Source organism: Psammomys obesus, unplaced genomic scaffold (genome assembly GCF_907164565.1).
Source record: "Psammomys obesus unplaced genomic scaffold, mPsaObe1.curated_primary_1811, whole genome shotgun sequence".
NCBI lineage: Eukaryota > Metazoa > Chordata > Mammalia > Rodentia > Muridae > Psammomys > Psammomys obesus.
The window spans coordinates 17,080,947-17,105,632 of NW_026596256.1; the positions used below are offsets into that span (position 1 = coordinate 17,080,947).

Genomic DNA, 24,686 nt, shown 5'->3' on the forward strand with positions numbered 1-24,686 from the left:
GTGTGTGTTAAAATTTTTGGTTCACATCAGTGAGGCCTGCTGTCAGTCCCCGGCACCTCTCCGCAAAGGGCATATTAGGAACAGTATTTTGCTACGATACAAGTAGATACCCTGAATTAATTTCTGACATGTTTTGATTTGTGCTCCCAAATAGTCCTTAATTTAACTTTCATTTGGCCTAAGCAATACATTTCCAATTGCATTTTTATTTTTAAGAAATAGATGTAGTGTGTCTCTGTGTGTGTCCATGTGTGAGTGTGTGTGTATGCTGCCCTGGCACAGGTATGAAGGCCAGAGGATAGCTTTCAGGAGTCTTTTCTCTCTTTCCACCTGGTGGGTCCTGGGGATCAAATTCAGGTTTTTACTCACCGAGTTAGTTCATAGGGCAAATTGTAATGGTATTGCGGTGTGGTGGTTTGAATGAAAATGGGCCCCCTCAGGTCCAAGGCATGGCCTTGTTGGAGTAGGTGTGGCCTTGTTAAATGAAGCATACCACTGGTGTGAGCTTTGAAGTCTCAGAAGCTCAGGCCAGGCCCAGCGGCTCACTGTCTCTTCCTGTTGCCTGCTGATCCAGATGTAGAACTCTTAGTGGCCATGCTAGCATCCCATCTGCCTGGATGCCACCACGTTCCCACCATGACAAGACTAGAGTAAATCTCTGAACTGTAAGCTAGCCCCAGTTAAATGTTTTCCTCATAAGAGCTGCTTTGGTCATGGTGTCTCTTCACAGCCATAAACCCTGATGAAGACATGTGGTTCTGGGCTTTGTGCAGCTAGGCAAGTGCCCTCTCTGCTTCGGACCCACTTCTCCTGGCAAACACCGTTGATTTTCCATGGATGTGCGTGTGTGTTTGCACATATGTGTATACATGTGTGGATCCTGAAGAGCCCAGAAAGTGTAGGATACCCTGGCACTCTAATATAGGCAGTTGTGAGCTACCTAAGGTGGGTGCTGCGAGCTAACCAGCGTCCTATGGAAGAGTAGCACTGCTCTTAACCACTGAGGCGTCTGTTAAGATCCAGAATCAGCAATCCCCGAGTTATTTCCTTCTCTTTCTGCTAGACTACTCAACAGCTAGTTTTGTTTTTGAAGCTACCTTTTCCCATTTGCATTGCTCAAAAGAAAAAATACCCACCTACTGACTCTAGGGAGGGAGACATAGCTTGTCCCCCCACTCATGCTCTTCTTGTTCCCAGTGGGCGCACTGCCAAATGATTAATTCTTCACAATTCTTCACATTCTAGACTGGGTAGAACAGTGGTATTTTTTTTAACTAGGATAAAAAGTTAACAAATGCTTCAAATTAACAATCGGCAAAGTTTTAGAAGATTATTAGAGGGAAGGCTAGAATAATTGGATGAACATTTCTTAGAAAAAGTGGTTTATATAAACAGATTTGGCGTGGTGGTGTAAGTTTTATACAGAAAACAGGTAACCTTGATCTATTTCTGTAGTTAATGTAAAAACTTGGGCTATAGAAAATAATGTTATACTTCTTGAGGACAGTAAAATAAAATTATGTTGTACCTGAACATTAGTGTGTTCATATTAATTCTTCATTTGACAGAACACCTGGGATATTAGAATAAGTCTAATTGATATACTATTACATTTGCTTAAAGTGATGAATTTCCTTTCCGAGTGGTACAGCTAAAACATTCATATTTTTCCCCATTCACACCATTCAAAACTAAGATTTATTATCAAATTTTTCATCTGGAAATGTTTTAGAAGATGTACTGAAGATTTACATGGCTTAACTATTATAACCATGTCAGTTATTTACTGAAAGGACCAATACTGAAAGCCACTTTTATGACAGAATGTACTTTTACGACAGAATGCTCATGGTCCCTCGCATTAAGAAGCTTTGGTCACACTGTTGGTAGGATTATAAATAGAAATAACATTTTCAAAATATAAAGTTTAACATTTTCATTCACAGCTGTCTACCTATTTCAGTCCCCTGTTTATACCTTGCAGAGATTTTTATAGATGCACACCATGAGGTAATACACATATACATTCATGAGATTTTTCACTAAAATGAAGCAAAATAAAATAACAAAAAACCAAAACTTAGCAACTAGATACTTCTGTAAGAAGGACAAGTATATTAGTTATGGAAAATTGTACAACAAAATGATCAAATTCCAGCAGTATATAACAATGCAAGGATGTGGAACTTTAACTGTGGGTGAAAAGCAAGTGTTAGGGATCATACACGGCAAGACAGCATTACATACAGTCGCCATGAAAGAAGAGAAGAGCTGATCGTTTCTCTTGTTTCAATTGTCATGTCTTTCTTTCCTTCTTCCTTTCTTTCTGTGGTGGATAACTGCATAACAACAGAATTGATAGTGAAAGTGTCTAATATCCGAATTACAGCTCCAGGGCTTCAGAGTCCCCAAGCCAACTACATAGAAGTTCGAGGAGCTGTATAGATTTTGGGACTGGGCAAGCGTGTGTTTGAGTGGCTACGTTAATCTAGCTGTGTGATGTTTTTATTTGTATTTTATATTTCGTTGCAATACAGTGATTTTTATTTAAGAAAAAGCAAAGCAAAACAAAACGACAAAAACAAATGCAGGCAAAAACTTGAGCATAAATAATTCAGGGATGTAGACATTGCTCGGCACGACAGCAATGGAGGATAGAGAAGGAAGGTAAGGAGACAACTCAGTGGCTGGTACAGCCTGCTTTTCATCCAGGTCATTGGATTATGTTTATCACATTTATGGGGGTTGTGCTTCATAATAACACTTTAAGGTACCCTTTCATACACAGAGCTGGAAAGGATATTCATAGAGAGGCATGTATTGTAGAATGTTGGAAAAACACAAAGCACAGATTTGTGCAGAAATGACAGAAAAAAATTTAAGGTGTGACTCAAAGTGATAACTGATAAGTTTAAAATGTGCAGAGAATTTCTAAATGACTTGAAAGTTCCTTCAGAGCTTTCTTTTAAAAATTCATTTTTAGATTTATTTACTTTTCTGTGTCTGAATGTTTTGGCTGCATGTGCATGCCTGGTGCCTTTGGAGCCCAGAAGAGGGCATCAACCTCCCTGGAACTGGAGTTATGGACAGTTGTGAGCTACTACATGGGTGCTGAGAACTCGAGGTAGGTCCTCTGCAAGAGCAACCAGTGTGCTTAATCACTGATCCATCTCTTCAGCTTCTACTTCAGAAGTTTTATCGTATTTATTATGCAGAGACTTAGCAGATAAACCACATTAGATGTTAATGACTTCCTACAAGATAGCAAAACCAAAAATAGACAAGGTCATAATGAAATAGCATACTAGAGAATGTATTTACTGCTTTTTATTATTTATTTATTTTTTTGAGAGAATGTCTCACACTTTAGTGCTGAGCTTACCCAGCTAGTTGGCCAGCAAGTCCCACGGATCCCCAGGTCTCCAGTTCCCCAGCAAGGGGATCATAGGTGCCCAGCTTCTGACATAGGTGCTTTGGATCTGTGATGGTTCAAATGAAAATGGCTCCCATAAGCTCACAGGGAGTGGCACTGTTGGGAGAGTATTGCCTTGTGGGAGAGTGGGCTTTCAGGCTTCAGAAGCTCAAGCCAGGCCCAGTGTCACTCACTTCTCCTGCTGCCTATGGGCCAGGACATAGAACTCTCAGCTATCTCTCCAGAACCATGTCTCCTGCATGCTGCCATGATGTCAATGGACTAAACCTTTGAACTGTAAGCAAGCCCCTATTAATTTTTTTTTAAAATAAGAGTTGCATGGTTATGGCGTCTCTTCACAGAAATAGAAACCCTAACTAAAACAGGATCTGAACTTACATCCTCATGCTTGAACAGGCTTGAACAGCAAGCTAGTCACCAACAGAGCCATGCTTAATAATTATCACCATTCTTCTATCTCATGAAAACCTAGGACTGCCATTAGCTCAGTGTTCATTACCAAGTTCTTTGTACAGAAAAAGTACTTGTACAATATGAATTTTTCACTACCTTTCTTTCCTGTGAAATTTAGAAAAAAATTTCACTTAAGCAACACGGTTTTAGGTGTTTACTTTGTAGTTGAAGGACAATTTATTTGTATTTGTGTTAGATACTAACAGTGCAGTGTTTTGCTTTAAATCTGTATCACCAGAATCCATGTAGTATTTGTTGTTGTTGCTAACATTCCTGTAATGAAGAGTAATGAAATGTCATTAGATAACATATAAAAATTATCTCCAAGTCACTGGAAATCAATGGATGTTGATCAGAATTGGGTCCAATTTCTTATTTCCTGTATTGTGATATTTAACATCTTGAGGCCCTATCCTTCTCATACCATAAACACATAACAGCTGTCTTCCTTAGAAGATTGTTGTACCGATGGAAACAAACACGTATACATGTAAAAACCCTTGCACTAGGTATGGTGGAACACACCTTTCATCTCAGCACTAGGGAGGCAAAGTAGAGTGATCTATGAATTCAAAGATAGCTAGTCTACATAGCGAGTTCCCGGCCAGGCAAGGCTACATAGAAAGATCTTGTCTCAAAAAAACCAACAAAAGAAAATGTCTGTAAATCAGTATAAACAAACACGAATTTGGCATCAGTGGAAAGTGTTTCTACTTTTTCTAGCATGTTAAGCATACAGTAAAGTATAATGAAATGCTTATTTAGATATTTTAAAATTGTAAGTGAAATTTCTCAACAGAAATAGGAAAATGCCTAATCAACATTCTTGAAAATGTTGATTTTTACATAGATGTAAATGTCACAGCACAACATCACAGAATTTAAAGATGTCCAAATTTATTACTTAAGTCATTAAGTCAAGCTATTATGGTAATAATCTAGTTTCTTAAGTTTTCAAGGAATAAGTCAGGGCCTAGGCATGTTCTCCAATCCTTGCGCTTGGAATGTTGAGTCCGGGTAGAGGCTCCAGTGGGCCTTTGGCCTTGGAATTTTACTACTACTTCAAGAGAGGTCAGAGTAGGAATTCTGGGACGTTATCAGTTTATCTACAAACTATGTTTGCTTTTAGAGACACAGTTGTATGGACAAAACTACTAACGGACCTCAAATCCGACAGTTTACAGTAAGAAATAATTTGTTTTCCTAGCAACACCTAGGACATTGCCTCTAGTTACAGTTCTTAAAGAACTATTTATTGTCTGATTTTGGAACTTTTTGAATATTAAGCAAAAAATAACCTAATTTGTTTTCAACTTCTATTTCCTTGCTCAGGTCGATAATACTGAAAGCCAAAGAGAGCCAGAACCACATACTGAAGGCCATATCCTACTTTCAAAAAAATACTCTTAACAGTTCCTCATATTCCTTTCCTACAGTTCTATTTATGTTTATATTGTTGTGGTCATGGTATATGTGTCAATTAAATACTTAAGCATGTTTTTTTGTTTTTTGTTTTTTGTTTTTAGGTAAGTCTGGGTTTTTTGTAGAAACTTTGGCAATTATGGAAACTACACAAAAATAAGAAGAAAATAAAAATTGCAAATATTTACTACCTTAAATTATGGACTGTGAACATTTTGCTATATTTCTTTCCAGTAGTTCTTATATTTTGTGTCTTAAAAAAAATAATTGTACTCAAAAGAAGGCAGAAGTGTTCGGAGGACAGATTGGCTGGGAGGGTATCCAGCGGCCTGAACTGCCCAATGGATCAGCACCGTTCTTCATGGACAGGGGTAGAGGGGATGACAATTTTCCTTTAAGGGTCACTTGCTCCATATTCTAGGCGAACAGTGGTCGCCCACACTGAAGTCCTCCTCCGACGTCCACCTCTGCGCACTCACACTCCCACCCTCATCTCCGGCGAGATCTGAGGAGGTGGGTGTCGCTTCGGAGCCTCCAGCGACTTCGGTGAAGCACACGCAGAGTCGCTCGCGAGGGACACTGTCTCCCGGGGAAGCGTGGCCGCCAGCACAGTCCCAGGGTACTGCGGCCGGCCCTGCCCGGACCTCCCGAGGTTGCCATACAGGTCTGGCCGGCTCGGAGCTTCTGCTTTCAGAGTGACAGAGCTGCTGGGGTCCGGTCCGCCTCGCGGGGGATCCCAGCGGGCTTCGGAGGCGACCGCCCCGGGTGTCCAAACCCACCGCCCGGTCCTCGAGGCGGGAGAAGTGTGTCCCATCACGCTAGCCTTACCGAAGGGCCCGGCGTGGACGGCACCACCGCGCGGCGTGCCGGAGGGGGGAGCGCTCACGTACGGCTCCCGGCTCCCGGCAGGCACGGCCTCGCCGCGCGAGAAACCCGTGCTCAGGCCCTCGCGTCACTATCACATTGTCCCCGGGAGCCAGCCCGCAAGGCGGAATCGACCAACCGCTAGAGCTGAGCGGCCGGACGCGCCGCTCCCCCCGCCCCTCGCCCCGCCCGGTGCCCACGCGCGCCCACCCGGCCGAGCGGCTTCGGGGCCCCAGCCTGGCCCGAGTGCTACGCGGTTCGGAAGCGCCACTCCGGGGGCGGGGCGCGGCGGGGCGGGGCGAGCGGGGCCGGGAGCTGCCGAGCGCAGCCGAGCGGAGCCGAGCCGCGAGGTGCCGGGGAGAGGCAGGCAGAGCCTGCCGGCGGCTCCGCACCCATCGCGCCGCGTTTCCCGGCTCGCTGCTCCCCCTGCCTTTGCCCAGGCGCCCGCAAAACTTTTATTGTCTCGGGACCCCCCCCGGGTGTGTGACGAAATCGAGCGCTCCGCTGTCTCCGCGCTGCCCACAGCGGCGATCGAGGGAACGTGCAGCCCTCGCCCGCCGGGCTCTCGCGCCCTGCGCTTCCTCACCTGCCGAACGCTCCCGGGAGCCGCGAGGCGGGCACCCCGAGAGGGACCGCGCGGGCATCGGCGCCCCGAGATCCTCCTCACCGTTGCGGACCGGCTCGGCGCAACTTTAACTTGATTCCTGCCGTCCACCCGGGGCACCCGCGGCGGCCGTCGCCGCCGCCGTCGCTGCGGTCTCACAAAGAGCGCGGAGAGGGAAGGCGGCGCGGGCGGCGGGCACGGGCCTCCGGCTGCCGAGACAAAAGGGAAACTGCCACCGTTCCGGACGACTGTTCCGAGTCGCCGTGGGCTCGTCCTGCCGGCCCGGGCTGCCTCCCCGCCTGGGTCCCCGCGGGCTGTGCCCGCAGTGCTCGGACCCCGCGGGCTGCGGGGCGCGCGCCGCTGCTGCTGCTCGGGGCTCCAGGGGATAATAAATGATAGAGGATACAATGACTTTGCTGTCTCTGCTGGGTCGCATCATGCGCTACTTCTTGCTGAGACCCGAGACGCTCTTCCTGCTGTGCATCAGCTTGGCTCTGTGGAGTTACTTCTTCCACACGGACGAAGTGAAGACCATAGTCAAGTCCAGCCGGGACGCCGTGAAGATGGTGAAGGGCAAGGTGGCCGAGATTATGCAGAACGATCGCCTCGGAGGACTTGACGTGCTGGAGGCCGAGTTTTCCAAGACCTGGGAGTTCAAGAGCCATAACGTGGCGGTGTACTCCATCCAGGGCCGGAGAGACCACATGGAGGATCGGTTCGAAGTTCTCACGGATCTGGCCAACAAGACGCACCCGTCCATCTTCGGCATCTTTGATGGGCACGGCGGCGAGGTAGGAGTTCTCTGTGTCTGTGTCTGTGTAAATAACCGGGCGTCGCGTGCGTGGCCCGGTCGGATGTGGGCGAGAGAGGCGTGGTGATGACCTGGTGCTGACAAAAGTGATTCAAGTTGCCAGGACCCTGCCAAGGAGATCTTGGGTACGAGCGTTCAGTTTAGCTGGGAGACATGCACTCGTTATTCCGTGCCGTTACCATACAAAGTTCCCAAGGTCAGAAGACAGTTAATGACTGCTGGTTCTCCGGGGAGGAATTATTAGTATATAACAGTGACCCCCACCCCCGGCCTCAGGGTCCCGATTGTGGAGTTTGAGGCTAGTGAGCCACTAAGGAAGACAGGGTCTTGGGTGCACCCCTCAGGGCAGAAGCCTCCTGCATCAGTTGGATAGACTCAGTGAAGGTGAAGAAGCTGTGTCTTCCACTCTCTTCGCGAGAGGGAAGGACTCCCTGCCGCAACGCCGAGCTTCTTCCCAACTCTGTCAAGTTTGCGAGTGCAATCAGGCGGAGGTAGGGTGTGCGGGGGACACACAGGGTACCTCGCCACTGGTGGGTTTTGGCTCCCTGGCCTTTGCAGAGGTGGCTGTGCACATCTGACCTCTGTGCAGCGGCTGGCGTGGAAATACTGACGCCTCCTTCCCTCCTTCCTTCTGTAAACCTTTGTTTGGGGTATATCTGGGAGCAGGAAATGGGCTAAAGCCCGCTTTAGGTCTTTCTCACCTATTTCTGCGACATTAGACACCGGGAGTGTGGAGACTCAGGTTTCCTAGAGGTCCTGCCCTTGGGCCTGTGCCCAGACGAAGTGAGTGTTAAAATATGGCTCCAGAGCGAGTCCCCACATTTGTCTCAGTTGGACACTTGTAACAGTTTCATTGCTTCTTGCTCCCCAACCTCTTTCTTGGCAGCATTCCTCATCGCCTTTACCTTCTTGGTTCCACTGCATTCCTACCCTTCTTCCTCCTCCGGGTGAGCTCCAGGGAATTGCAGGACTGTTTTGCCTACATTTTTTTTTTTTTTTAAACATCAAGGAAGCTTTCAGTTGATTATCTTATCTGCATTCTCCACTCACCATTTGCAAATCTTGCCCAGGTACAGTGCCTCCTCGCCAGCTTTGCAGAAAATGGCAAATAGTTGAAAAACTTAGGTGATAAGAATGGAATTTGGCTTTAAACATCTTTCCCACCTCCTTTATAATGTATCCTTCAGAATGAAAGTTTCTTATTCATTGTACTTTTGTAGTCTTGGGTGGTTTGGAGTTCTCTTCCCCTGACCACAGGGTAGCTGGAGATAGGAGACAGCCCGTACTGAGTAAAAAGATACCTGAGTGACAAGGGAGATAGTTTAATGACTCAGTCATATCCTCAGTTTATGTGCAGGAACTCAGTGGAGACGAAGCAAACTGGGAGTCTCTCCTGTAAATAATTTAATAAACATATTTATTATAAATATGAAGTAAAACAGTTGCTAATAATCTGATTCTGGGTTTTGAAAGCACACCTTTTGAATCCTGATGGACTGTGTTGGAGAACACTGGGCAGTGGCTCTCTAGTTGTGACATATTGGCAAGATTTAGCCTTGCACTTGTGATTGGATGATTACATTTTTTTTTTCTTTTGAGTCTTTCAAGACATTGAAGCTGCAGAGCCAGAAGTTTCAGTTCAGCAGTTTCTAGATTACTAGAAACTGGGTAAATGTGCCCCCCCCCCCCGCCCCGGGAAGGATGCAATGGATGCTTTCTGTTAATTCAAAGCATTTTACACGTACTCCATTTTCATTACAGCTAAAGAAGCAATAAGGAAAGAGATGACCTCTGCTAGCCAAACCGTGAAATGCTGTTTATCGAATCTTTGCTGTTTGCAGAATAGTTACCATTATCAGTTCTCACAAAAAATAGAGTTATTGTTCTGTCGCCTCCTGTCATGTTTGGTCAGTTCAGGCTCTTTGGCTTTGTTTTATCTTAAGAAAGTAAAATGGGGAATGTTGTGTATGAGTTTTGGGTTGCTGTTGGGATCGTGATAACAGCAGACACTACTGAGAGACTTCTCTCTGGCTTTTTTATTCTCTTGTTATATCATTTTAAGAGAATCCCAGCTTCTAGTTATTGTCATCTGTGTTCTTGGATTCTTTAACATTCACCAGAGGAGGGTGCCACTGTTTGAGGTTTTGGATGATAGCTGCATCCTTTCAGAAAAGGTGCCTTTTCCGAACTGTTAGTTGTGTGTGTATACATGCACACACACACATATACACAACACTGGGGGTAAATGAGTTGAATTTTATTCGTGATAATTCATACTGATAAAATAAGTCACACAAGTGCTGTTTAGATTCAGAAGGGAACTTAGTTGTCCCTGTATATTTCATCCTTATATATTGATTTCTTCTTGTTTTTTAGATAGGGTGCAAATGGCTAGAGGAATTGTGACCTTCCTGCGGCTGTCTGGCTAGTGTGAGGCCTTTGGTTTATTGGCCTTTTCACTGGACAATAGGCTAGCATATTTTCCTAGATATATAGCAGGCTAGGGACACGAAGGTGACTGAACAGAACTTCTGCCCCTCCAGAAGTTTCAGTCTAGCAAGAGAGATAGACTCTTAGTCCAAAAGTGATAGTGTGGTGTGCTTATGGTGTTCTGGGAACAACGAACAACCATTTACACCAGATGAGAGGTAGGTGAGGTAAGCCGCCACTAAGGCACCATTGCCTGTAGGATGGAAAGGAAAGGCTTTGCTTGGTTGCTTCTTGTTAGAAACAGGGTCTAGTGATGGAGTGTGGGCTGGCCACGAACTCACAAGCCTCCTGCGTTAACATGCCCAGTGCTGAGCTTATAGGCATGTGCCATGGTGCCCTGAGAAAGTAAGTGCTTTTTGACTTAGAGTCTGGCTCTGAGTCTCTGTGACTTAGTATCAGCTGTGACCTTGGGCCAACTGCTGAAGCAGCTTTCTCTGGGAGTAGTTTATCTAAAATACGGGGGTGGGGGATAATGAATGTAAGGGGAATCCTCTTCAGTTGTTCTGTGTCTTAGTTGGAAGGACTCAATTGGGAGATTGTTATGGATGAAGACAGCTCAGGCATCTGGAAGTCTGCCATATTAAGGCAGTGAGAGCCAAGAGAGAGATGGTTTACCTGTGGGAGTCACAACTTTCGTCACTGGAAAGATGCTTGTGGGGCGCCCATAACTAACTTATTCCCCAGATTCTCTGTGTCTTCTTTTGAACATCTGGCACACTTCTGATTATTAATTAAGGATTCTATGGACATTGAGAAAGTAGCACTCTGGTATCAGGCTCGAGTTTTCTGATTACTGAAAAGGAATATTCTCTATGATTAATTAATAGATTGGTAGGTATTCCTGTGAGTTGAATAGCATATTCAGCAAGTGTTTTGGTTTTTTCCCCCACAAACACATCTCTGAGCTTGTGCTGAAGACTAGCCCGAATGGCTATGATGTCATTGAGTTGCATAAGGTGTAAAAGCTTCACCTCTCTAATCCAGTGGACCAGGCTCTTTGTTTGATTCTCTTGGACCCTTGAAACATCCTATCCACCACATGATGGTGACTGCCTATGAATGTATCTGAAGCTATGGCAGTGATTTACTTGGGTAACATTTGATCAAGACAATCACAGGTTACGGTGAAGCTCAGACTGTAGCAATAGTGGTCCAGGTCTTTAGTCTCAAGCCACATGGGAGCCAGAGGCAGGTGGATCTCTGTGAGTTCAAAGGAAATCTGGTCTACATAATGAATTTCACGAGAGCAGTGACTCAAATAAATAAATAAGTAAAAAAAAAAAAAAAAAAACAAATGAAATGAAACCAATAAAGAACCCCGCCACCCCGATATCATCCAGGAAAATGATTGGTAGTACACTTATGTATAATTTACCACAGGCAAAAGGCATTTTGTTATTTATTTATCTATTCATTTGTTTATTTATTTATTTAGCACTGTATAGAGGAAAAATAACCAATCCTTTGGTGCAATTTTGGCTGAAATTTATCCAGGTGACTGTATTTTTTTTTAAATGCTCTCATGCTAGTGGGCATTCCTATATTAAAGTTTGAAATAAAGTTGACACAGTTTGAAACATTTGTATTTCATATTAGAGAAGAACGTACTTCAAGTGTTCAAAAGGAGCTTCAGTCTTGAGGCTCAGGTGAGAAACCACGGAGAGGCTCGCCTGCAGGATCCAGGCATGCAGGTTCTGAACTCTGATCAGTGAGACTTGTTTCGCACCGGGCTTCCTTCTGAGAGTGTTAGGAAATCACAGACATTCGCTCCAGAAAAAGCAGATGTGACCATCAGATTTGGGTTATAGTCAAAGGCAAGTGGTGTGTGAAGCCTCTGCATTTGAGGTTAATTTAGATAGAATGAAATCTAGACCCACAAAGAGCAACACACCCGGTCTCTCCTTGGGCTACCTGCCTTCTCCAGTGTGTGTACTTGTCTGCTGGTGTGCTGTGGTTATGCCTCTGAGGGTTGTTATGAGGCATGGTCTTCCGTCGTGCCGACAAATCAACTGCAAGGATGTTACTGAGAATTTTGGTGCATTACATAGCATGGCTTTTATGAAGATCAAGGGAGAGATAGTACTCTAATGCCTTCTTGTCTTCATCTTAAAGCTGTTGAATCATACAACTGAGTCATCCTGTGATCTTTGCAGCTAAAAGTGCTGAGAGCCAAACCTCTGCCCTCCCTCTAGTAAATGTGTAGACTTTTATAGAATACATTCATTTGGCGTGATAACCTTACCCTCAGGATAGCTCATCTTTGCTACATTCAATTTCCCTTTGTCCCATTTTTCTCTTTCTCCTTTTATATATGTCCTCTTTATCTTGTGGTGTTCTATGTGTTTGTGTAAGTTCCATTGGCTCCCTCTGAGATAGTTCTACCTAAATAAATTACAAGTGGTACAGCCAATGATCTCTTTCCAGACATTACAGCTGAGGTTAGTAAATGTTTAAATCTCACATTATAGTGTACAAGAGACCTGAGGAGAAATGCTTTATGGCTTAAGAGAAAATAAAGATGGTTTCGGCTTAAAGTGATACATCAGCATTTCTCAAAAAAAAAGAGGGGGGGTTGTGGTGCCTTTTTTCCCCTTCAGTGAGATCCTCTCTCCTGTTCTTGGGAGCATCTTGGCAAGTGAATGTAGAAGACTGGCTGCGACCTTGTGCATCTTCTAAACAAACTGATAAGAAAACCAGCTGAATGCCACCAACAGCTGTTATCTGTGTGTTGTGCCACTTGTGGAAAACAGGGTTGAGTTGTGTGATGTCCAAAAATGAGTCAGTGAGTTCTGTGTCCTCAGGAAGCATTCGTGTGTGTGTGTGTGTGTGTGTGTGTGTGTGTGTGTGTGTGTGTAGGCGAGAAGTTGGTTTTTAGCCTTACTTACTGAGGTGGGGGTCTCTCATTGATTCTGGACCTTGCCAGTTTGGCTGATATAGCTAGCCAGCATGTACCCAGGACTGCCTGTCTGTCTCCTGAGTTTCCAGGTGGGCCACCACACCTCCTGGCTGCTGGGGATGCAAATTCTGGTCCACAGGCTTGTGTGGCAAGCACTTCATCCACTGAGCTGTCCCCCTAGCTCTTCAGGAAGCTTCTGCCTAACTGTGGGAAGGGGAAATGTTTTAGGATCTGTAACTACAGGGCACCCATCAGCCTTAAGCATGTGGTGGTCTGTCTGAGCCAGCTTTTAGGATCTGGGATACTTGTGAGAAGACATTGACTTTCCATGGTATCCTAGGATTTTAGGAGGGAGAAGGGGTAGATAACATTTCAGGTAGAAGAGAAAGTGTGTAAGTGGCTCAGTGGGCCTAGATGAAAGACAAGTAGGAGACTTCCTTGCTGAGAGCAGACTTTTGTCAACAGGTGCCATTCTGGAAACCCATTCATTGTGTTTCCTGTGTTCGTACACTGTCCATTTTAATCTACATGATCATTTTACAGTAACTGTTTTATGTTAAGTGCATTTATTTGGAAAGTAAACTTCTCATCATCTCTGGGAGCAGATAATCCATCAAATAAGATTATTGGCCTTCAGCTTTTTGTGCAGCTGTCACCATCCTGATGGGGTAGAATGATTCTCTGAAGGCTTCTCTTAGTTTCTGGTTCTTTTAGAGTCCTTTTATCTTCCTCCCTCCACCCTTGTTTTACATATTTATTATTTTTTTTGACAGGGTCTTGCTGTATAGTCTAGGGTTGGCCCCTCATTTAAGATCCTCCTGCTTCAGCCTCTTTTTCTTTATCTTTTTTTGGTTTATAAAGACAGGGTTTCTCTGTGTAGCCCTGACTATCCTGGAACTTACTCTGTAGACCAGGCTGGTCTTGAACTCAGAGATCCACCTGCCTCTGCCCCCGAAACGCTGGGATTAAAGGTGTGTGCTACCACTGCCAGGCTTCTTTTGCTATTTAAGATCAGAAAGTCGTCTTAGAAAATTTAACTGCAGTGCATGATTTGAAGCAAGGCAAACTGCTTGATAGGGCCAGGTACTGTGGTAATGCTGCTTTTGAAAGAAGCTGGTCGGGGGTGCTAGTCACCTTCCTGCCACCGCGACAAAATTCCCCAGAAAAACCCAAAGCAACCTTAAAGGATGAAAGGTCTATGTTGGTTCATGTTCTGCGGGTACGAGCCTGGCTTCATTGCCTCAAGTCTGGGGTAAACTAGAGATATCACCGCACAAGGTCTGTGGCGTATAAGGAACAGGCTGAACATCTGCATTCCTCATGGCAACCAATTAGGTGGGGAATACTGAGATAAGACACACCCTTTCTCACCTTCGTCCTCCACCAAGTCTCTTCTTCAGGTGGTACCTTCATGATCCAGTCACTTTTTCATCGTGCCACCGAGTGGGGACTAAGCCATCAACATATGAGCCTTCAGGGGACATTTTATACTGAAGCTATAGGAAGAATGTCCATTTTTACTGATTATTTTATACATGTGTGAGCGTGCTCATGACCAGCTGCGTGCTCGCACACACACTCGCTTTTCCCCATGTGTGGTAGGGATTGAACCCAGGACTTTGTGCATGCTAGGTGTGCACTTTAGCCTTCTACCCAATTTCTAATGCAAGTATGTGGACATTGCCTGAAGTCCTTCCTAGGTTTTGTTGTTGTTTTATTGTTATTGTTGCATTTTTGTTTAGTTCTTTGAGGGTGGATCTCACTGTATTACCTGTGGTTACCCTGACAGTGACCTTGACCATGGGGACTCAAGTGATCCTCCTGTCTCAGCTTCTCCAATAGCAGAATACAGGCACAGATCACTACACATAGCTAGACCTAGCTGATTTGGTTTTCTCTCTTTTTGAAAGACTGACTCATTTTTATGTTTATGCGCATTTGACGGCATGGATATATGTGCGCCGCCTGCATGCCCCGTGCCCATAGAGGCCAGAAGAGGACAGCAGATCTCCTGGAACTGGAGTTAGTGTGTTGTGGGCTGCTGAATGGGTGCTGGTAATTGAACTCTGACCCTCTGCAGGAGCAGCAAATGCTCTTACCCGCTGCGCATCTCTTCTGTCCTGCTAGATTAGTTTCTAAAAACAGACAGCACATTTTGATATTGAAACAGTTATTCATTGCAGTTGCTTCTGACACACAGTGCCGTACCCAGTGTGTTACGACCCAAGGTTGAGGAGTCAAGGTTTGGGGGTCAGGGTATATGCAAGCAGGGGGAACAGGAGACACTGCTGAATGAGTGCTGGCCTTATGTTGCCAGTGGCTGAGGAACCTGGGCTGCCTTCTATGGGTATTTGAGGGCCCCAGAGTGAAACAGTGTAAAGTGTTGCTTTAGCAGCCCTGTTCCTCGTCTGTATTCAGAAGACTTGATTTGAGGCCAGCCCGGTCTACAAAGTGAGTCCAGGATAGCCAATGTTTGAAACCCTGTCTCAAACAAAACAAAACAAAACAAAACAAAACAAAACAAAACAAAAACCCAAGAAAAAAAATAAAGGAAAATACAGACCATAAGGAACTGGGACAGGGAAGGAGGTGTATATTAGGGTCTTTTATTAATTGATTTTTGTACACAGAGAGGCTGAGAGTCTAGTTTCATTCTTCTATGGATATCCAGTTTCCCCTCACCATTTATTGAAGAGGCATAGGGGACAGAGCTGAGTAAGCCAGGGGAAGCAAGCCAGCAAGCAGGGTTACTCCATGGTTCCTGCTCCAAGTTCATTCTGCCTTGAGTTCCCACCTTGGCTTCCTTCAGTGATGGACTGTGTGTGACCTACAAGCTGAGTAAATCCTTCCCTGCCGCAGTTGCTTATGGTCAGTGTTTTATCACAGTGACAGAAGTCACACCAGGACAGAGTTGTCCACAGTACTCTTGAATGTTATCCAATTTTAATTTTCACAAGAGTATGTCAGATAGCTATAAGTTAAGCTCAGTTTGTAGATGTATTAGCATAAGGCACTAAGAAATTAAGTGATCTACTCCATTCCTTGTAGCTTTTAAGTGGTGAGACTAGAATTCGAAGCTGAGATTCAGACTGTTGTGTCCCTTGGGCTGGAGAGATGCCCAGTGGGAACTTGCTGCCCATGCTATTAGTTTCTGGCTGAAGCTTTACAGGGCAGTGAAACGCAGGCAGTTGTTGGTATGTAGACATTACTACCTGTGCTTTTTTACTTTGCTCAATAGGACTCCAGATTTCTCCTCAGACTGTGAGATTCCTGTGATCTGTGTTCTCGCAGACCTCGGTAGATGAATCTCTGGTAGGTAATTGTCTAGGAGAGTCCTCTTGGTATGGAAGCAATGGTATTAGAAATCAGCAAGTGGGCCTCACAGTCAAGCAGGGTTGTAGACACCCATTCATTGCCAGCACAACCTCTGTCTCCTTGTAGAGGTCCCTACATGCCGAGCAGTTACTGTTGTATCGGGGCAGGCAGTTGGAACAGTAAGGAAGTTTTATCTTTTACTTCCTTTCGGGTACTACAGGCTTTAGGATAAGTATATGGGATTTGTAAATGCTTGCACAGTTTCGCTGTGTAGCAGTTTACTGATAGTTTATTATTTCCCTTTTGGAAGACCAAAACCGTCCATATTTTTTTTTTCACTTTAAACAGTAAAATATCACTTTCTCATTTGTTGTAATATTGGTGGCATGTTTGGTTTGATTACATGCTAGGCTCGTGTTTTGATTCCAAAATGCTTTGAATACATTATTCTTTTAGTCAATAGTAAGCCATATTCTGTTTTTTTTTTTTTATGGGTGCATGTTTATTTATTATAAACCTTCAAAACCAGTCTCAATATTTGAGACCCATAGAAGTGGGAGAGAACCAACCTCCACAATGTTGTATCTTGACCTCTGCAGGCACACTTCCCATCTCACACACAAATCATAACAATAGCTGTAACACTACATAGCCTTTCTCCTTGGCAAAGCACAAAACATTTTTAAAATATTCATGAAGGTAAACATTTTACTTTTCGATAAACTGACATGTTTTCCATGAAGTAGAAGTCGGTGTTAATGACAAAGTTGAGTTTGAGATATGAAGAGATAATATTTTATTTAAAGTAAATGAATCTCAGAGACTTTTTCTGAAGATATTTTGTATTTGTGCTGGTTGGTTGTTTTTTTGTTTATTTCTTTCAACCTGACACAAACTTGGGTCTTCTGGAAAGAGAAGATGTCTACCAGGAAGATGGTTTGCTTCGTGACATCTGCCAGGAGAAGTGTCTGTGGGGCATTTTCTTGATACATGGTTGGTGTGGGAGGGCCTAGCTCAGAGGTGGATGGGGCCACCTCTGGGCAGGTGACCTTAGGGTATTAGAAACTTTCCAGCAAGGGGAAGGAGCTCCCCCATGGCCTCTGCTTCAGTTTCTGCCTGCAGGTTTCTGCCCTGCCCGCCAAGATTGACTGTGAACGCTAAGCCGAGATGAAGTCATCAGCTCTTGATTGAGAGCACCTGTGAACTGAATGCGCTCTTCTCTCAAGTTGCTTTTGGTCATGGTGTTTTTGTCACAGGGATAGAAACCAACCACAACAATAGTTTTCCATTTTTTTTTTTTTTTGTCTTGGAAATAGAAGCTAATGAAATGAAATCTTAGCGCCCTCTACCTCTTCTAGGATGGGAGAGGACTTTGGTAGTTGAGCATGTTAAGAACGAGACTCACTTTCCTCCATTTCCAGAGGACAAGGGAGCTACTAGGCACAGGTTCCCTGAAGGTTATTTGGGGGTCATTAGTGTGGCACTTTGCTGCACAACACCACCGCTAGAGAGATCCCATTTTTTAATGGCATGCAAACCACCTGCTCCCAGCTAAGCATCTACAAATCCACAATAACCTGGAAACCTCACTGGCCTGTTCAGAGATTTTCTTTTTAGGCCATATTGTCTACATTCGTGCCCTTCTCATCCTGCCTCTGTATGTCCCCGCTGTAGGATCAGGGACTAGCTGTGAATTACACACCAAATCAGAAAAACTATGATTTCTTTGGAAGGAGAAATCAACATTATGTGCATGTGCCTTTAAATGTTGATAGTCTAGATTTTGGTTATTATAAAGGTCAGTGGGCATTTAATGCCCTGTAGCAATAAATCTTAATAGTTCACTTTACTTTTAATAATAGGGGAGACACTTGTAGACAGCAAAGGTTTTAATCTGAGACCTGCCATTTAAAAAAAATTATTCCCTTAATTATTGGATGTGATGGCACACACCTATGATTCTGGCATTTGGCAAGCAGAAGCAGGCAGATCTCTGAGTTTGAGGCCTATGTAGAGAGACCTTATCTCAAAAATAAAACAAAGTCTTTTGAAAGATATGTCACATTGCCCATAAAGAACAGCATACATAATTTATGTAATATATAGCTTATATAATATATAGTTATAAATGTGTATTATCCAAAGTAAATGTCTATCATATTTATGTAAATCATAACCTTATAGTTTTTAAATGATATAAAAGAGTATCTTAAATTCTGTAGGCTGGCGAATGGTACCACTTTTCTGTATAATAATTGAGTAAATGAGGAATAGTCTGAGGTTTTCAGGCACCAGCTGGCTTTTTTTTTTTTTTTTTAAAAACGAAGAATGACTTATGTCTTTCTATATGCTCAGGTTGAGAAAATTTATTCTGAAAGTTTCAAAGATACAAAGCAGAATAAATATGAGCTTTGGAGTTAGTAGTAGGCTGAATTTATCTGATGGTTTTAAAAGTCAGTTTGGGGAAGGTAATGATAATGCCACATTAGAAGCGTTATTTTTAACCTAAGTGCCAAGCATCGCTTAGGATAGGGAATACACGAGCCTGGTAATTTATACTCATAGTTACACAGAAGATTGTGTTCGCTTGTCTTTCCTCCCTGTGGCTTGAGGCCCCAGGAGGTGTTATTCTCCAGCGTCTTCGGAAGAGAGAACAGTGGGCATTCTGTCCTCCTGCCTTCCTGGCTACTCTCCGGAGCGTCCATATGGTACACTCAGGCCAAACCTGTTTTGGTAAAAGTCTTGTTCTGGGTTTGTCCAAGTGCGAGACTCAAAAGGCAGCTAATAATTCTGGGAAAGGAAGCTACTGTTTTTAGCACAGTGATCCGAAGGAACCCCGAAGGGCAAAGACCTGAGAGCCTAAGAGCTGCCAGAGAAGCTCTCTATGGCCCATGCTAGACTCCCGGGCCCGCCTGTGGTCCAGGTGCTGTGTGGAGACAGAAACTGTTTATTCCCAAGGCTGTTGCAATGCGAACAGAATTAGACATGAACAATTGCAGGCAAGCTTGTATTTTAGAATATTGCTTAAGAGGAAATTCTTTGAAAAGACAAAGAGTGTTTTTTGTTGTTGTTGTTGTTGTTGTTTGTTTGTTTTGTTTTATTTATTTATTTTTTTGGTCCCCATTTGAAAGAAGGTTTCTCTACCCAGAGAAACCCTGTCTTGAAAAACAACATAGGATAAGAGTAGTGTTTCTCCTTTGCCAGAGAGAAGTCCTCACTCCCAGCACAAGTAGAGACAAAGACAATAATTTTCTTCATTATAAAGATATTGGCGTTGATATGGTTTAGTTAGAGTCCATCTCCAGTTGTTTCGGGTTTCACTGAGGCGTGGTCGACACACAGTGAGTTCCTTATTTAATTATGCGGTTTAATCAGCTTTGTACAGAATTGTGGAACCATCGCTGCAATCCGGTGGTCCTTCTGTGTCCTACTCCTGCCCTCCATCATGAGGCAACCGCTAGTCTGCCTTTGGCTGCTTTAGCTTGTTTGTGTTTTATAAAATTTTATGTAAATTTTATGGGAGCACACAGTGTGTGTGTGTGTGTGTGTGTGTGTGTGTGTGTGTGTGTGTGTGTTTCCTTTCCCCATGCTCAGCACAGTCATTTTGGGGTCCCTGTTATTTCACCTATATCAGTCATTCACTTTTAAAACGATGGTCTATTTTATATTTCATCCATTCATTTCTTTTAAAAAGATGTATTTTTATTTTATGTGTGTTTGCCTGTATGTATGTACATATGAACGCATGTATTATGTATATATGTGTGCCATACGTGTGCTTGGTGCCTTTGGAGGTCAGAAGAGGGTGTCATATCCTCTGGAACTAGAGTAATGGATTGCTGGAGACCACCACATGGGTGCTGGGAATTGAAGCTGGGTTTTCCACAAGGGCAGCGTGTGCTCTTAACCACCGAGCCAACTCTGCAGCCAAGCTTATCTGTTTTTATTCCCGAGTTGTGTTCCAGTATATGGAAACTTCAAAATCTGTCAAAAATACACCGGGCAGTGGTGATGCATGCCTTTAGTTAGAGCACTTGGGAAGTAGAGGAAGGTGACTCTCTGTGAGTTCAAGGCCAGCCTGGTCTAAAGAATGAGTTCCAGGATGTCTAGGGTTACACAGAGAAACTCTGTCTCAACAAACAAACAAGCAAACAAACACGCTCACCTGTTAGGCATTTGAGCTAAGTGTTTGCTGTGGATACTGATGTACAAAGCTCTGTGTGGGAACGTGCTTCCATTCGTCTTGGGTAGGCTGTTTGGGTTGTCTTGTAGGTGTATGGTGGCTTGTTAAGGGGAAGCGTGCTAGCCAGAACAACGTCTGTGGAAAGGAGAGAGACCCAGAGACAGAGGAATGTGGAAGGGAACTAAGAAGTCAGATAGAACAAGAGAAGATTACAACTTGAAACCATTGAAGACTTGGTTTCTCTGTTTTCTCCTTTTCCAGGTTAAAATTCAGGAGGCTGCTCTTGGGCAATGGCCTTTCCATGTACGGGTGGACTACCCTGGTGTCTTCTACCTAACAAAGTGCCTTTTGTCATGTTACAGTTTTTCAACCTGAGGTTTTGAAAGCTCTTTTTGTTTTTCCTTCCCATTATCTTCTGTGGTGTTTTTGAGAGACTTGGCTTTTTAAATTTTAATTCATACACTTGAGGTTTGGAACTCAAAAGTTTTTCATTTTAATTCTTTGATAGAATCTCGCTGTGTTGCCCAGGCTGGCAACACTCAATATGGACTCTAGCCCAGACTGGCCTCAGAGTTGGGGTGCAAGCCTGCAGTTCAGCTTTCTTAGTGCTGAGAGATTTCAGGTGGAGGCCTCTGAGGCTGGTTTACCTGGACAGAAAACAGCTTATTGGTAGTGTGGAGATATCTTATAAAGAATAACATTTTCTTTCCCTAACTACTCTCTCCTTTTTTCTCACCCACGTACATTTTTGAGTTAAATGAATAGCATTTAGAAGAATTTCAAAGTGAGTAATTTGTATAATTTGCAGGTTAAAAAATGGTCATGTTTCACTTGTGAGGGCTTGTGAATTATCTCAAAACCAGGAAAGCTCTTCTTGACGTCGATGCCAGGGGTAACCTCTTTCTCATCTTCCTCAGGGTGCCCCTGCCTCACACATGGAATTACAGATTACGCCATTGTTTGGGATTTATGTGGTGCTGGGGAGCAAAGCTATAGCCCCATACATGCTCAGCAACTGCTCTCCCACTGAACCATACCCCAGTCGTAGTTTTACTTTTGTATTTTTGGAGTCATGGTCTCATGTAGACCAGACGAATTTTGAACTCCTGAGTCTCCCCCTCCTGTCTCTTACCTCTCAAGAGCTGGGATTAAAGGCATGTGCCCCCATGTCTGGTATTCTTTACCCATTTTTAAATTTGGGTATTTGTTTTTATAGTTGAGTTTTAAGAGTTCTTTAAGTATTTTAGATATTATCATATATATATAATAGTAATATGCAAATGTTTTCCATATTTCTTATATATTTTTATAACCTTAAAAATTGAAATTATAATTTCAAATTTACAGGGAAGTTACATGAGTATGTAGGATGAAAATCCCTCATCCAGAATACTTCATACAGAAGTATTTCTGATTTTTAGATTTTGAGATATTTATGTAGGCTCTACCAATTAAGCCTTGCTAGTCTGGAGATCTCAGATCTAAACCTTTTGAGTATTGTGCCACTGCTTTTAGGGCTTGTGGATATTCAGATTAGGGATGTACAGCCTGGATAAGAAACTTCCAAGTGCTCCTTACTCAGGATCACCCCTGTTCTTTTAGGGTGCATTTTAGGTTGACCTCGTGTTGAGCCCATCCAAATATAGTGACTTAATTGAGGTTTGGGGGGAGATAAAAAATAAGAACATAGCACTTGTTTGAATATGTGAAGCAGATACTGCTCATAAAACAACAAATGTAGATGAGGACAGCACAATGGGGACAGTGTGAGAGGAGGTGAAAGGTAAGAAGATTTAAGGTTTTTTGGAATTAGCGTCTAGTTCCAGTGGTTCTGAATGCGACAGTTCAGCATCCGCAGGATTCTCCTGGCAGCGTTTGGGAAGATACTGATTGCCGAAACTGTGAGGGAATGCTGCCCTATTGCTTTCTAGTGAATAGAGCCAGGGATGCTGCTCAAGCATTCTTCATGGCCAGGACAACTGTATGACTGTATATCATCAGGTCCACATTTCGTACGGTGGAGATTGAGAAATCCTGTCCTATCACAAGAACTAGGTGTTGCAAAAAGCATGTCTTGAGCCTCTTAAAGGTGCTGGAACCAGAAGTTCCTCATACCCATCAAAAGGACTTAAAGGGGTGCTGGGGAGATGGATGGCTTAGCTGTGAAGTGTTTGCTCTTCCTGTGCGAGGACCCACGTCCAATCCAGGCAGTCACAGTGTAGACTACTGTGAGAGCTCCAGGCTAGTGAGAGACCCTGTGTCAAACATGGTGGATGACAGCTGACACTTGGCCTCCGTGGACACACATACATATGTACCCACACATGTACAAAACACACCGATTTTAAGGTTTAAGTATATATATATAGCCCAGGTTAGCCTCAAACTCACTATGTAGGCTTGGATATCTTTGAATTTCAGATCCTTCTGTCTCTGTTCACCAAATTCTGAAAGTGTGGACATGGACCACCATGCCCAGTGTATGTATAGGGTACTTGTGATGGCACACAGGGCCTCATATATCCTAGGTGAGCGTTCCACCTACTGAATCAACCCGGCTTTGCTTACTATAAAGCTTCTGTGATGAGATACTTGAAAGTGTTTTCCTAGTTTTGTGTTGTGGTCACTTACAGCTAGCATGTTTCTGTCATTACATTGTCTTCTAAGTTAAACCAAATCAAACCATGCCCACTCACCTCTGAAAAAAGCAATTGTTATCATAGGAAAGATCTTGAAGCCTAGAGGAAAACAGAGGCGGATTTAGGTAAAGACGAATTAATGGCTTCTTTTCAATTCTCAGTTTTGGGTAGACAGGCTAAGTGTCCATTCTGCCTCATCACTTACTCCAGTAGCCCGGGAAGGGGCTGGAGACAGCCTGGCCTTTGAAGCCCTGGAGACCCAGTTTTGAATCCAGGCCCATGCATCGCTGTGTAATCTTGGGGGAGTCACTGATGCGTTGTGAACTCAGAATCTTCTCTGCCATGGGGCTCACACCCACTCCTGTGTGGCGAGAACAGCACAGGCTGCACTCACATGTGGTTCTGTGTTCAAGTCTTCATTCTTGTTTGATTGCACGTTTTCTTTCCTTCTTGGCAGTGTAGAGCATTTAGACTGAGCCCAAGGCAGCACTGTAGAGCCAAGTCTCTGCTTGTACCAGCTCCCCTGAGGAGCTAGACTGTAGACAGACTTTTCTGTCTTGAGACTGGGTCTTGCTATGTGGCCCCAAGCTTCCTCAGCCATGTAAGTCCTGTGAATTTTAGATCTGAGTCACCACACTCTACTGTAGACAGATACATTCATAGGGCACCCGTGGCCCAATCCTTCCTTGACATAGAAGGACATGCTATGTAATCCTATGTAAAGTGTATGAAAAGTGTATGTAAAGATTTTCAGTATAGTGCCTGGTACTATAGTGCTTTCTATCACCATAGTGTTAGCTATCATCATCATCATCATCATCATCATCATCATCATCATCATCATCATCACCACTGTAGTGCTTTAACTATTAGCTATCATCATCACCATCATCACCACCACCCTCATTTTTTTTTAACATTTTTAAAGAATATTTATTTATTTTTATTTTATATATGCATATGAGTGTTTGCCTGCATGGGTTTATGTGCACTGTTTTTGAGTCAACTGCTCTCAAAGTACAGAAAGAGGGGTCAGATACCCCTGGAACTGGAGTTGTAAGCCACCGGGTGAATGCTGGGACAGGAACCCAGGGCCTCTGCAAGAATAGCAAATGTTCTTAGCCACTGAACCATATCCCCAGTGCTATTATCATCTTTTCTTTTTTCAAATTATCTTAGTTTAGCGAAGAACCTAATGAAATTAGTTTTCCATTTAAATTCCATTTATTTGTTTGCATTTTTTAAAAAGGCTTTATTTGTTTTTATTTTATGTGCATGAATGCTCACCTGCAAGTAGGTATGTAGACTGCTTGCATGTCTGTTGCCCACAGACGTCAGAAGAGAACATCAGATGCCTGGACCTGGGGTTGTGAGCTTCTTTGTGGTGCTGAGAGCTGAACCTGGGCCCTGACAGAGCAGTCAGTGCTCCTCATTCATCAGGCTTCCTCTCATCACTTTCTTTTTCTTTTCTTTTCTTTTCTTTTCCTTTCTTTTTTCTTTTCTTTCCTTTTCTTTTCTTTTCTTCTTTCCTCTTCTCTTCTCTTCTCTTCTCTTCTCTTCTCTTCTCTTCTCTTCT

At 43.7% G+C, this 24,686-nt stretch overlaps 1 protein-coding gene across 1 annotated transcript in view; it reads left to right on the forward strand.

Moving 5' to 3' along the window:
• Positions 1–6,876: 6,876 nt before the first annotated feature.
• Positions 6,877–24,686, forward strand: part of Ppm1l (protein phosphatase, Mg2+/Mn2+ dependent 1L) — a 268,058-nt gene continuing 250,248 nt past the window's right edge. Inside the window, exon 1 of the mRNA XM_055596801.1 lies at positions 6,877–7,567. Within this exon, the coding sequence (XP_055452776.1) occupies positions 7,169–7,567 (399 nt within the window). The 5' untranslated portion in view covers positions 6,877–7,168. The remainder of the gene's footprint in view (positions 7,568–24,686) is intronic.